Source organism: Notothenia coriiceps, unplaced genomic scaffold (genome assembly GCF_000735185.1).
Source record: "Notothenia coriiceps isolate Sejong01 unplaced genomic scaffold, NC01 NC01_scaffold00037244, whole genome shotgun sequence".
NCBI lineage: Eukaryota > Metazoa > Chordata > Actinopteri > Perciformes > Nototheniidae > Notothenia > Notothenia coriiceps.
Window position 1 is genome coordinate 16,289,535 of NW_011369945.1, and position 12,871 is coordinate 16,302,405.

Consider the following 12,871-nt stretch of genomic DNA (forward strand, 5'->3'; position numbering starts at 1 on the left):
TCAGTGCCCGGATAATATAAATTAGCTACAGTAATATAGTATCTTGATCAGAAAATTATATTAGTTTAGGTTCAATCATTTTAAAACCTTCGCCAAGACAACGGGCCAGGCAAGGCAGTTTATTTATATAGAACCTTTTCAACACAAAATATAAAATGAAAAAGACATAATAAAAAAAAAAAAATGGCATTTATAAACAGTCATTAAATAAGCAAAGGTAATAAAAGAAACAATTAAAAGAAGAAATACATGAATAAAAGCTACGAGTGCAGTTCTAAGATATAATACTTCAATTAAAAGCAGCGCAACAGAAAAGTCTTTTAGTCGTGGTTTAAAGTTAGTCAGCGCGGAGCGGACCTGCCAGGTTTCTGGAGTTTGTTACAGATAATTTGGAGCATAATAACTGAACGCTGCTTTTTCCTGTTTGTCTGACTCTGGGGACAGAAAGCTACCAGTCCCCATGAAGCCTGATGAGTTCTGATGGTTCCATCATTCTAGCAGTAGGTCAGAAATGTATTTTGGGGCGCTAACACCATTCAGTGCTTTATAAACAGCAGCCAGTATTTTGAAATCTGTTCTTTTGACAAAACAGGAAGCCAGTGTAAAAGACTTCAGAACACGGAGTGAAGTGATCCACTTTCCTTAGTGTTGTGCAAGGCACTCGCGAGTAGCACAGCCGTTCTGAATTAGCTGCAGCTTTCTAATACAAATTTTTATTGAGACCTGTAAAAACACCATTTACACACGTAGTCCATTCTTCTGAAGATAAAAGCATGGACAAGTTTTTCCACAATCTGCTGTGACCATTAGTCTTTTATCCTTGATATATTCTTAAAGGTGATGGTAGGCCTAAATGATGTACCGTAATTTTCGGACTATAAGGCGCACCTGAATATAAGCCGCAGCAGCTAAATTGAATGATGTGTACATATATAAGCCGCACTGGACTATAAGCCGCAGGTGTTTTAATGTTTAATTACCATATGTAAGGGTTCGTGCACAGAGGGGATTGTCGGGAAAGAGATGGCTGTTTGAGGAAGCTCCCATTTATTAACATTTCAACAAACAAGTTGCATATTTGCATAACGTATTCAAGTGTTACCATTTAGTGCAATAGTAGCTACAGAACATGTACTGTGCTGTGTAAACTGTACTGTATCACATAGCGTTTCAGACACACAAACTTTTCAACTTTCAAACTTAAACGGTGCGCTCCCAGCGCACGTACCGGCAGTGATCTACAGCAGTGGTTTTCAACCAGTGGTACGGGGACAAACTGTCTCGCTCTCGTAATGTCTGTCTGTCTTGTCTCTCGTACCACTCTCGGTTCCACTTTTACTTTTGCGCGCTACCTGTCTCACTCTTTTCTGGCCTCCAGCTTTTAGCTCGCCGCCGCTCCAGCTTAAGCCCGCCGCTTAAAGGTGGGGGTTGCGGACCGGCCATAGAGCCCATAGAGTTAAAGGTGGTGGACTGTAACCTGTAAAATCCATAGATTAGCCGCACCGTTATATAAGCCGCAGCGTCGAAAAATGGGGAAAAAGGCGCGGCTTATAGTCCGAAAATTACAGTATATTCCTTACATTGAGATTGTTATTGACGTTATTCAAGTTATTGTTCAAAGTGGATGGATTATACATTTCATTTTTTTTTTCTTAACTGTTGTGGGAAAAGGATCTTTTATTTAATCAAGATTTGAATTGTAAAGGTTATGATAACCTTATATTTTGGCAAATTAAATTACTTTAAACTATCTGAGATCATTTTTTATTCAATTAACCACGATTACAATGTTAATATCAAAAATATTCAAGCAATTGAAGGGATGAAATGGCCTGTTAGCTGATTCAACAGGGTGTAAGCGTAAATGCTAAATTCCTGTGAGAGAGAGAAGAAGAATCTGTCAGAAAATCCTAATTCTTTTCGCGAACTTCGGGTCAAATTCCAGGCCGAAAAAACCCCCAAAATGAGGAATTTGGAAAACCCAGAGGTTCCCAAAGGACTGAATGCATTTCAGCTTGTCTCGCATATGTACACAGAGCTTAGTGGAAATAAAGCTACTTATCTCTTCTTTTTTTCCCTCGTCTACTCTTACAGGAGAACAAGGCTCGAGCGGTGCGTCAGTTCCATTTCCACGGCTGGCCGGAGGTGGGCATCCCCGCGGACGGGAAAGGCATGATCAACATAATCGCTGCGGTGCAGAAGCAGCAGCAGCAGTCTGGCAACCATCCCATAACTGTGCACTGCAGGTAAACACACACACACACACACACACACACACACACACACACACACACACACACACACACAAGCGCGTACCAGTGTAAGAACAAATGGGAAACAAAACCCCCGGCCCTTAAGATGATGATATAGTTTTATTTTTTTCTGTATAGCTGTTGCAAACGGAAATGCTGCTGGCAATAGAGTGTGAGTGTGTGTCTGGGAAATTGTTGCGGCTATTATGTCACAGGAAAAAACAGCTCAAGAGAATTGTTCTCTTCTTCCTTCTGACATTTGAACGGCTCCCAGAAATGTTGCTACGCTCCTCATGTGCTCTCACAACAATGCCTCTTGTGTGCGTGTCATTTCTGAACATGCTTACTGCAGGGTGTATATTGAGGTTTACATTGTTCCTTGTGGTGTGTGTGTGTGTGTGCGCGCACAGTGCTGGTGCGGGCCGGACGGGGACTTTCTGTGCGTTGAGTACAGTCCTGGAGCGAGTGAAGGCGGAGGGCATCCTGGATGTTTTCCAGACAGTGAAGAGCCTCAGACTGCAGAGACCACACATGGTGCAGACACTGGTGAGGGCCCTTCATGGGAAACTACTTTGGATTATTTATCATAGTGGATTGACAACAATTCATATTTTTATTAAAAAGACATTGAAAAAGTGTAAGCTTTCTTCCTTTGAAAAATGAACCTTGGTCAAATGTGAGGCAGCCCCTTTTCCCCCTCCATAAGCAACAGTTTGATTAATTAACCAACAGCGTCATTTATTGCCACTACAGAGTATTTTATAATATTTGTTTGTATATCTGTCTGCACAGACAAAAATCTCAACAAAAATGTGGGTATTTTCGTTATGATTGGCAATCAAATTTGGCTCTAACCAAAAAGCAACTTTTTAAGATTTTGGTAGAAGTTTAAGACTAGGATTTATGTCTTTAAACATTAATAAACAGTAGAAAGCTTAACAATACATTTGCAGTGTCAAAGGAATAGTTCAACATGAGAGGAAACACACTAACCCTTTTGCAGAGAGATGGGTAGAAAGATTGACTAATTCAATATGAACCGCGTTAATTAGACAATTTGTCCCCAAGACTATACATTTATGATGATATTAGCACATCCTTTCTACTCATTGGTCTAAACTTTAGACCAATGAGATTTCAAGACTTTAGACTCTAAAGTCTTGAAATCTAATATTGACAAACTATGTGTAGGTTTCTAACGGTATGACTTGAAACGTTTAGATCACATGAAGAATCATACTTCTTATCAATGGTCAAAGTCAGGATCTTTGAAAACATGTGGAATCTTTTTTAAGGCTTCAAATATCTAAGTATCTTTAAGTTTCCTAAAGGTAAGTAAACAGCTAGGGAAAACAGTAGAAGGTTCCTAAAGACTAAATAAAGAGTGATAAGAAAACTTTTTTGCCAAAGGGTTTTAGCAAGTGTTCTCATTTTCAGTTGCGGGCATAAAGGGGTTAGTTAGCTTTAGTAGATCGGTGGATTGGTGGTTATGTGTTACGTTAGAGTTGATATCCACCTTTATTTGACACATAAACGCAAACTGAGAATTTAGAAATGTTCCCAATGCAATAATACTCAAACTACAGCTGTTTGATTGTACTGCTGTTTGCACTGTTAGCCGTTGTACAAAAACCTCCAAGATTTCAAAGGTTAAATGTCATATACACAACTACAGTATAGTTGGGTCACGGAGCCCTCAACAATGCAATTTGAATATATACGAGACATCAAAGCAATTAAAAGCACACAATAACAATAGTGCAAGCTCAGGAGACGGTTTAGGAAATACAGCATTGGTAGTTTTAAACTTTCTTTTAATGAAAATGTATTATCACCATTGGTAGTTCCAACTGAAATAACTCTTCCTCCTGTGCCCCCCCCCCCCCCCCCCCCCCACACCTCTCTCTGCAGGAGCAGTACGAGTTCTGTTACAAAGTGGTCCAGGAGTACATCGATGCCTTTTCTGACTACGCCAACTTCAAGTAGGGACCTGCCGTGGATGGATCTCCGATACACTTCATATGCACGCACCAGAACACACGCACACACCGCCACGCAGAAAGCTGCAACCTCCCATCTGATGGATTTTTAAAAAAAGAAAAAGACTCATCACAAGTTGATCTGTGGATGGGAGGGACTGCCCGCAGGAAAAGGGACAGAGGCCCGGAGGACAGGGCAGCGCAGTGGGACAGAGAAAATAACTGAGATGCCTTCTTGAATATTTTGTAATATTGGTCTTGTTAATACAGCCCTTAACCCCTTATTTGCTTCCCACCCCCCCTTCATATGTACATATACTTACTCTGTTGCATCTTATTACTTTGGTTTCAGACACAGTTTTGAGTTTGGCTGCATTTTGGGGTGGCACCTGTAATGTATTTTATTGGTATATATAAATATATATGATCATAAATCTAATGCTTTGGAGACTAATGTCGAAACAATCCAGAGTCAAGGTAATGAGGTTTGGATTTTTTTTTACTTTATAGGGACAGAGACTTAAAACATTGTTGGCTTGTCCAGAGCCACGCTGTAGCAACATGAGTTGTAGCAGAGCCCTGAATATTTACAGACTAAACCTGGTCTGTGTTTCACTCCTAGACACACACACACACACACACACACACACACACACACACACACACACACACACACACACACACACACACACACACACACACACACATATTTTAGTGCGAGTAACACCAACTGTCTCTTTTTAATAGAGGGCACTGACAGCAGAAAACTTAAAAGTGGCACAAATAGAAAAGAGACAGTTGGTGTTACTCGCACTAAAATATGTGTGTGTGTGTGTGTGTGTGTGTGTGTGTGTGTGTGTGTGTGTGTGTGTGTGTGTGTGTGTGTGTGTGTGTGTGTGTGTGTGTGTGTGTCGAAAGAGAGAAACAGAAACTAACATGAACCGCTTTAAATATGTGAAAAAATACAACGGGACATTTATACGCACTGAACGGGAACCGAATCTCCTATAAAACGATCTTTCTTAATGTTTCTTTGCTCCTGACTTTGTGGGTTTTCACTCTGCATGCAGACTTAGCAGCCCACTTCCTTTTGACTCTGAGGGGCTCACAGAGTGTTTGCTCAAAATTCATGTAAACTTCATATTTCTGCGCCAAGACCAAGATGATAAATTGGTATGCAAATGGGTGAGTTTGATGTGAAAAAATACATAAAATAATAAACAATATGTTGTTTTTGATTTGAGTGACAATATATTTTTATTTGAATTTCAAGTTACAACAAATCTAAAAAGTAGGATAATTCACAAAAAACTGTACATCCGATTAAAACATTTAAATGAGTACGTGTTACTATCTGGGTCTGATAACTCTGAACCCAACAACATACCTATTACAAAACATTTTACTAAATAAAGATAAGACTCTAAAATGTTCAATAGAAAATTCTGTTTATATCTTTAGTTATATATATTTTTATTTTATAAGTAAAGGAAGGTGCCGTTCTACTTTTTTTAAAAGATCATGAGGGTACAGTACAAGTCAACAGTTACCCGATTAAATTGTCACATGGCTATATACAAAAGCAAAATTAATTCTATAAAAAATATCATAATCTTTAATATAAACATATCTAGGTTTAATTATAAAATTCTCAGGACTTCAGTGTGTTTTTATGATCAATATTCGGATGAATAGACATTTAATTTCAAGTTATTCCAATTAGAGTTCGATCTAAATGTGAAAGCAGTGCATTATTGTCGTTATCAATGCAGTTAAAACTTTGACGATGAAGATATTTGAAGTATTTATAAACTGAGCGTTTTCTTTATTAACTATCAAAAACAATGAAAATGTTTGAGCAGAAAAACAGTGACCATGAATGTGATCAAGCTGAAATAAGACAGTATAACAACACTATAAAAAAATGCTGTTGGATGAAATGAAAATAATTGTCACCATTTGGTTCAAACATGACTGTTGGTCATCATCAGTTGTTTTCCAGGAGCCATCACCGGTCTGTGTGGGATAAACAAGGTATTTACATATTTAATAATAACACAAATAATAACTTAATACTAATGCAGTTACTTTGGTGTGAATAAATTCAATCGAAAAGGATTGCAGGGCCGTAGATACATTTAAAAACACAGAGGTTATGCCCTCGTTTCGAAACGTGACACTGCCTTTAAAAAAAAATAAGAATTCTGTTTTCTCCAAAAAATTATCATGGGATTAGTAAACGGTATTTATTAACACTATTTTAGGGGTGTAACAGCTTCTTATAGTGTCCCGAAAAAAAATCTGCTTAGAATTTGTTACTTATTACGGGAAAATGGAGACGAAGTTCAGACAGGAAATTAAGTTAGAGTTTGGTATGTAACGTTTATAAGCAATTTTAGATTCAAAGAGAAGTTTAATTAAAAGAACATTTCAGATTAATTTAAAATATGCTAAATATAATATTAAACAGCCAAATAAATACAGAAATATATATACTTTTTAAACCAACACATAAAACACTTTCGTTTTGGTGTCAGGGTTGGGGTGGCTTTAATATTTCTAATTGGAAAGACAATGTTGGATAAATAGAAAACGACTTACTTTCTTTTGTAATGGTGTGGGCATCTCCGTGTCCTTACGTCTACATGACATCAAGAATTGTCAGACATTTTACAAATCTTTATAAACATCAAAATCAAGAAAAGCAGAAAACAAATCTTGGGGAACATTTGCAGAATTTCATAATTTTTATCAAAGCATTTTCAGGGTTTTTATCATGGGTTTTAGATATGAGATGAACTTACGGTTGCAGTACACGGAGGTGATGATGAGGAGTAGAAGAAGAAGGCCACAGCCGCCAGCCAGTGGGCCCAGAATGATTAGAGAGCAAAACATCTCAGGACTGGTTTCCCCTGCAATCCATTTGCCACCAGCATCAAACACAGTGAAGAAAATAAATGCTCAGAGAAACAGAGGTATGAAACTGAGGTATGGAAAATGTACCTGGCTTGTTAACAACGCTCTCACAAACACACGGCGAGGAAGTCGTGCATTTTGTTTGCTCAGTGGCCTGCGAGGTTACTTCTACTGTGACTTCAACTTTTTCTAAAAGGAGAGGAGAGATGTGTGAAGGAGATGACAGAAGTGATGGAAGGTGATACTGAAAAGAAGCCATTATATCACCATTAGCCCAAAAGCAAGAGAGAACACCTCACCTAGGAACAGTCGTGTTGGGTTGCCGAATATCATTTTATTGCCTTTGAGCGACGCACAGCTGTAAACGCCGCTGTCCCGAATTTGGTTGAAAGACTGCAGTGTTAAAGAAATTGGCCGAGACGTGGAGGGCCTGAATAATTTGGAAATGGAGTTTTCAGTGGATTTTGGCATGCCGTTATTGGTGAAAGATGCAATGAACTCCATGCCAGTTGTGTCCAGATGTCGAAACCAGATGACCATGTGGCCCATCTCAAGAGGTTCACAATTTATTTGAACCGACTTTCCTTCCTTCACTGCTCTGTCTATGACAGCTCCTGAAGTCATTTCTGGAAAATATGAAACAAAGGGAGCAGTTATCAGCCAACTGTGTGTTTTCAAGACCCCAAAAGCGAAAGATGATAAGAAACAGGCTAAAGGACACCTTAAAGCTGCCAAAAGTTCATGAAAATAATTTAAATATTCAGGTTGAACCTACCATGACAAATCATCAGAATCACCAGAATCAACTTTTGGTCCATTTTTTTTATGTCGCAGAAAACAATAGCACGTCTTTGTGGTGTTTGTTGGAGCCTGTTGTGAGATAATTCAGCGAGATATCAAACCACGCCCCAGCTGTAACCTTCTTCTCGGCTCTGTCAAATGGGATCATTGCAGCAGAGAGGTGCAGAGCCCTCTGCACGGTCGTGGTCTGCAGGATGTTTTGATGTGCAGCCCACCGATCTGCTCACTGCTGTGAACAGCAACTTGATGCCGACACACAAACTCAACACAACACACTATGTAGGCTGGGAAGAAAGCGTTACAAGAATTTATGTAGCAGCCCACTTTTTCATATTCACTACTGAGTCACGAATCAAATGGTGATTTTCAAGAGGTATCCATTTAATCCTTTTACACAATTTAGGCAAAGATATTTAATGCTGAAGTGTCCTTGTGCGTTAGGAGTTTCACCTCCTGTTTTTGATCAGAAATGGGGAAGCTGCGAAAGGATTGATAATGCTTGGTTCCTAAAATAACCAATTTGTTGAACGTCCTCGGGAAATGTCTTCTCGCAATCACATATGTAATAGAGCTGAACGGATTGAAAAGACAATTATAGGGACATCACTGTGTCAGAGGGATCTAAAAATACCACAAGGTACACAAATCTTAATATTGAACGAGAAAAGTGCACTCAGAAGAGGTCAGATCTCCGTCTATCTTGTCTATCATGGCTCCCTTACGGTCAAGATGGTGGCAAAACTAACGAAAACAGGAAACATGGCCCATTGCAGAAAAGGCCTTACCTAATGAAGCAGCAGTAGTTGATCATGTGTGGTCCCTATACCGGCTGGTTAAAAGGAGTGAGGATTTGGCATTCATTGAGGGCATAAAAGATAATAAAAATGATCACAAAAAAAATTATGCTAGTAACTTCATGTGAGATTAGCGGTGGACGCACACACATGATGTAACACGCAATCCACCCCAGACAAGTACAAGTGTAAGACATAATATAGAATAGAAAAGTATTAGATAAAGACTGCACTATATCTCAAACAATATGTGCTGTCGTCTTATTCTTACTGCAGAAAAACGTGTGATTGTGCGTGATTTGGTTTCAAAAGCCAGTGAGACAAATGGTTTTACACCTGAGTGCCTTTTCGGGGTGTCTCTCTTTCACTTTTTGTTTGTGAAGAATCCACACAATGCTTTCATGAGTTGTTAACATATACATTTATGGATAGTGGATAATTAATTTCACTTTTAACCTTTATTCATGTGGGACCATATTGTCAGTTATAGTGCTCAACGTATTTGTCTTACAGGATGTATTTGAACATCTTTCTTTATAGTAGGAGTAGTTTTGCTGATTAAAATCCCTCCAACAGGCAATATTTTTAAAAGAAAACTGAAATTGTAGCATCACCTAGAATGATTTCACAATAACAAAGTATGGAAATGTAGGCTAGATTTAAAAAGTTGCATCCGTGTAGAAGGGCCACACCCGACCCCCAATGCAACTCTGCGTTAACATGCATCACTGCGACATTGAGGTGATCATCATCACAGCTAGGTGGCAGCAGAATCAGGATTAAAAGCTCTTTATTGATTAAACAGTAAATCATTGTCTCATGATTCACAAAACTGCTGCAGACCGCAGCAGTTGAAAACACCTGCTGTAAACTCGAGGTGTGACATTTTCTTTTCTAACAAAAGATGCTGCTAAGATGCATTATGGAACAAGCAGGGTCAAGTTTTTCCGTGGCTTCACTTATACCTGCGTCAAAAGTCAGAATAACTCATGATTAGCTGCTTCATTTTTACAAGGGTGAAATATTAAAGGGTTGTAGAATCTCTTTAAGAGCTAACTTCACCTGATGCAACTGTGTTTTACGATCTACTGCTCTGTGGCCTGTGTGAAGCTGTATTGAACTTGTAAGTGAAATCCTAGCACAACCAATTGGGATGCAAATATAGGAAAACTATTTATACTAACAACAAAGGACATAGCTTGTACCTATAGCAACAATTAATCATAATGTCACCTGTCACTTCATGGGAAAGCTTGTCTCACAGTTGTTGGAAAGTGAAACTCCCTTCACATGAACTGAGAGTGCTTCAGCGACTATGGCGCAACCCAGCGCCCGTCCTATTTCCTGCTCAGTGATGGAAAGTCAATGCACCGATTTAGTAATGGGCAATAGGTGCTGACATTTCGCTCTAATGTGGGCGATTCATCTGTTCCATGGGTGGGAGGAGAGCGACAAAGAGACATAACAGAGAGTAAGAGACAGTGTTGTGTCTGTAAGGCATTTCTGTACCCCGTCACATGATTTACTCAAAATGCAGACCAAGATTATTAACTTAACTTTGTAAAAAATCACTTTGACATTTTTTGAGAATGCAACCATGATGGAAACCAGATTGAGGTTTCACAAGTCGTTTTCAGTACGCAGGGGATTCTGTTGATGTTACAGGGAGACCCAGTCAAAACGCTCTGAAAGCCCACTCTACCTTTCCATATCTCTGTTTCAGGTATTAGTCACTCATAAACACCTGCATGGGCTTCCCTATCTTAGTCAGACAGGGGGTCTCCAACCTGAAACTTACATCTGTGTGTGTGTGTGTGTGTGTGTGTGTGTGTGTGTGTGTGTGTGTGTGTGTGTGTGTGCATTCAGGTGTGTGTGTGTGTGTGTGTGTGTGTGTGTGTGTGTGTGTGTGTGTGTGTGTGTGTGTGTGTGTGTGTGTGTGTGTGTGTGTGTGTATGTGTGTGTGGTGGACCAGGGGAAGCCAGTGAGAAAGAGAGAACCCTGTACAGTTCCATCGCATAGCTTAACATTCAAATGCTTTCAGAAGAGACGTCTTTATAATCTGAAGGTCGCAGCACCTTCAATACTGATTCACTATTCACCCGTTAGTCATCATTTTGACTCACCTGTTACTTCTCTGTTACTGTAATGGCAGTTCCTGGCATTATGGGATATTAAGTTGTGAAGAGGAAACCAACAGCAACGAGAGGAGTAAGTATAAATGGAGGGACTGAACTCATGCAGATACCTCAACACAAATACACAGTGGTGTACAGTATGTAGAATTTTCTGCACTCAAATGGACCTTTTTGGCTCTGGCTTAGTGGTAACAAATATGTTTGTTTGGCATTAGCTCAAATAAATGAATGTGTAATGTCTATTTTATGGAGAAAAACATCATTCTTATTCAAAAATGTGGTGTAGAATATAGTCATACAGTGGACTGTCTTTTGTTTGTGACTTTTATTGTTAGATGTATTATTAGATATTGTGTGACACATTTGACAGTCGATCGTTTGAGGCATAAGCTGATATATATTACACCGTATTTTGTCATCAAGATTTCACCACAGATCCTCTCGGAGATGTCTTGTTATCTGTACAATTAGTCATGTTGCTTCATATTCATATATTTGAAACCAGATGTTTTTATCATTCATATTTGTTTCATTTGCTGGTGTGTACTCTTGTTTTGATGACATTTACATGTAATGGATTTAAATATATATGTTCTATCATGAAATGGGTGCAAACTATAAATCTCTTGCACATTTGTCGGAGGAAAACATGTTTAATGTCAAGTCCCATATATGTTAACCCTCTATCATTACATACGCCTCGATGGGAGTTTATCACGTGAAATGGTGTTTGGCGTCGTGGTTGATTAATTCATAAGTGCATTTTGTAATATATAAAATGCACAAAAGTACAATTGTAGACATGTTTTGATGATTATCCTGCCACACATTTGCCCCTCTGTTTTTTATAATCCTGAAACCTTTAGAGAAGCCATTATGCTTTTACGTCATTTATTAGTGTAGAGTGTATGTTTTATATTTTGTATCTTTAAGAGGAAAGTTAAGCCTTTACTGATCCCCAGAGAGGAAATGCAACACGGCTAACCTAGACAGAAATAAATACGGCTAAAAAGTCAAAGTAACAAATACATTGTTAGGGCTTTATGAACTAACATACAGAAGAAGTAAAAACCATAAACACAAAAATAAGCGTCATTGTCTAAAGCTTGAAAATGTAATCATAATATATATATGACTATGATCAATAAAGTGGACTGTAGGTGGAAAGAACTTGAAATGACAGACGTAAGCGTGGGGTTTATAATTGTCACACACACACACACACACACACACACACACACACACACACACACACTTTACTACATATATTCGGTTCAGTATGTCTTCTCTTCATATGTTTTATCTCTACAGCATATTGTGTTTAAAATATTCACGCTAATATTTGTCGGCAGAGAACAGCAGAAATAAATCCTCTGTATCAGACGTACAAGTCTTACGCTGCAGTGCAAAACTCATGTTTCCTGGAACTGATGAACATGACCTAGAAAAACTCTATGAAGGTCATGAGGGTCAGTTTATAATGCTTTATTTTCCTCATCCTACAGGAGGCTCACTGTTATGCTGCTGGTTAACTGTAATACATTTTATGAAGTGTTTCAATACTTTGGAAAATTAAAGAAATGTATCTGGCAACTAAATGTTGTATTGTTTTTTCTTTGTTTTGCGTGGTTGTACAACATGGGTGGTTCTAGAGGGGGGTCAACAGGGGCCAGTGCCCCAGTAACAAGGAGCTTGGATCCCCTGTGGCCCCCCTCCAAAATAATTAATCTATGATAGTGCAATTCATGTAAAATACTAAGTTACTGTGCTATAACCTGGGCCAAAGTTAACAGGGTTTTTTTTTCAGTAATGTAATTTAAGGAGTAAAACTAAGTTACTGAAACAAATGTTGAGACTAAAACAAATACAAAGAAATAAAATAAAACCATAGTTGGTTGCATAAATAATGTATTTATTACCACAAACTTATTTTTTATGTTCTGTATTGACACACACTCTGTCACTAAATCAACGATTATGGTATGTTATGTTTA

At 38.5% G+C, this 12,871-nt stretch overlaps 2 protein-coding genes across 2 annotated transcripts in view; one reads left to right on the forward strand and one right to left on the reverse strand.

The window, feature by feature from the left end:
- LOC104965357 (receptor-type tyrosine-protein phosphatase alpha-like) overlaps positions 1-4,340 on the forward strand; it is a 32,087-nt gene extending 27,747 nt beyond the window's left edge. Inside the window, exons 13-15 of the mRNA XM_010794313.1 lie at positions 2,095-2,246; positions 2,663-2,798; positions 4,164-4,340. Of these exons, the coding sequence (XP_010792615.1) occupies positions 2,095-2,246; positions 2,663-2,798; positions 4,164-4,238 (363 nt within the window). The 3' untranslated portion in view covers positions 4,239-4,340. The remainder of the gene's footprint in view (positions 1-2,094; positions 2,247-2,662; positions 2,799-4,163) is intronic.
- A 1,119-nt stretch (positions 4,341-5,459) lies between these two features.
- Positions 5,460-8,291, reverse strand: cd8a (CD8a molecule). Its single transcript, XM_010793740.1, has 6 exons — positions 7,923-8,291; positions 7,447-7,773; positions 7,235-7,336; positions 7,036-7,143; positions 6,833-6,872; positions 5,460-6,247 (listed from the first exon to the last, which is right to left on the reverse strand). The coding sequence occupies exons 1-6, from the start codon at positions 7,963-7,965 to the stop codon at positions 6,196-6,198; spliced, it is 672 nt and encodes a 223-aa protein (XP_010792042.1). The 5' UTR covers positions 7,966-8,291; the 3' UTR covers positions 5,460-6,195.
- Positions 8,292-12,871: the final 4,580 nt, after the last annotated feature.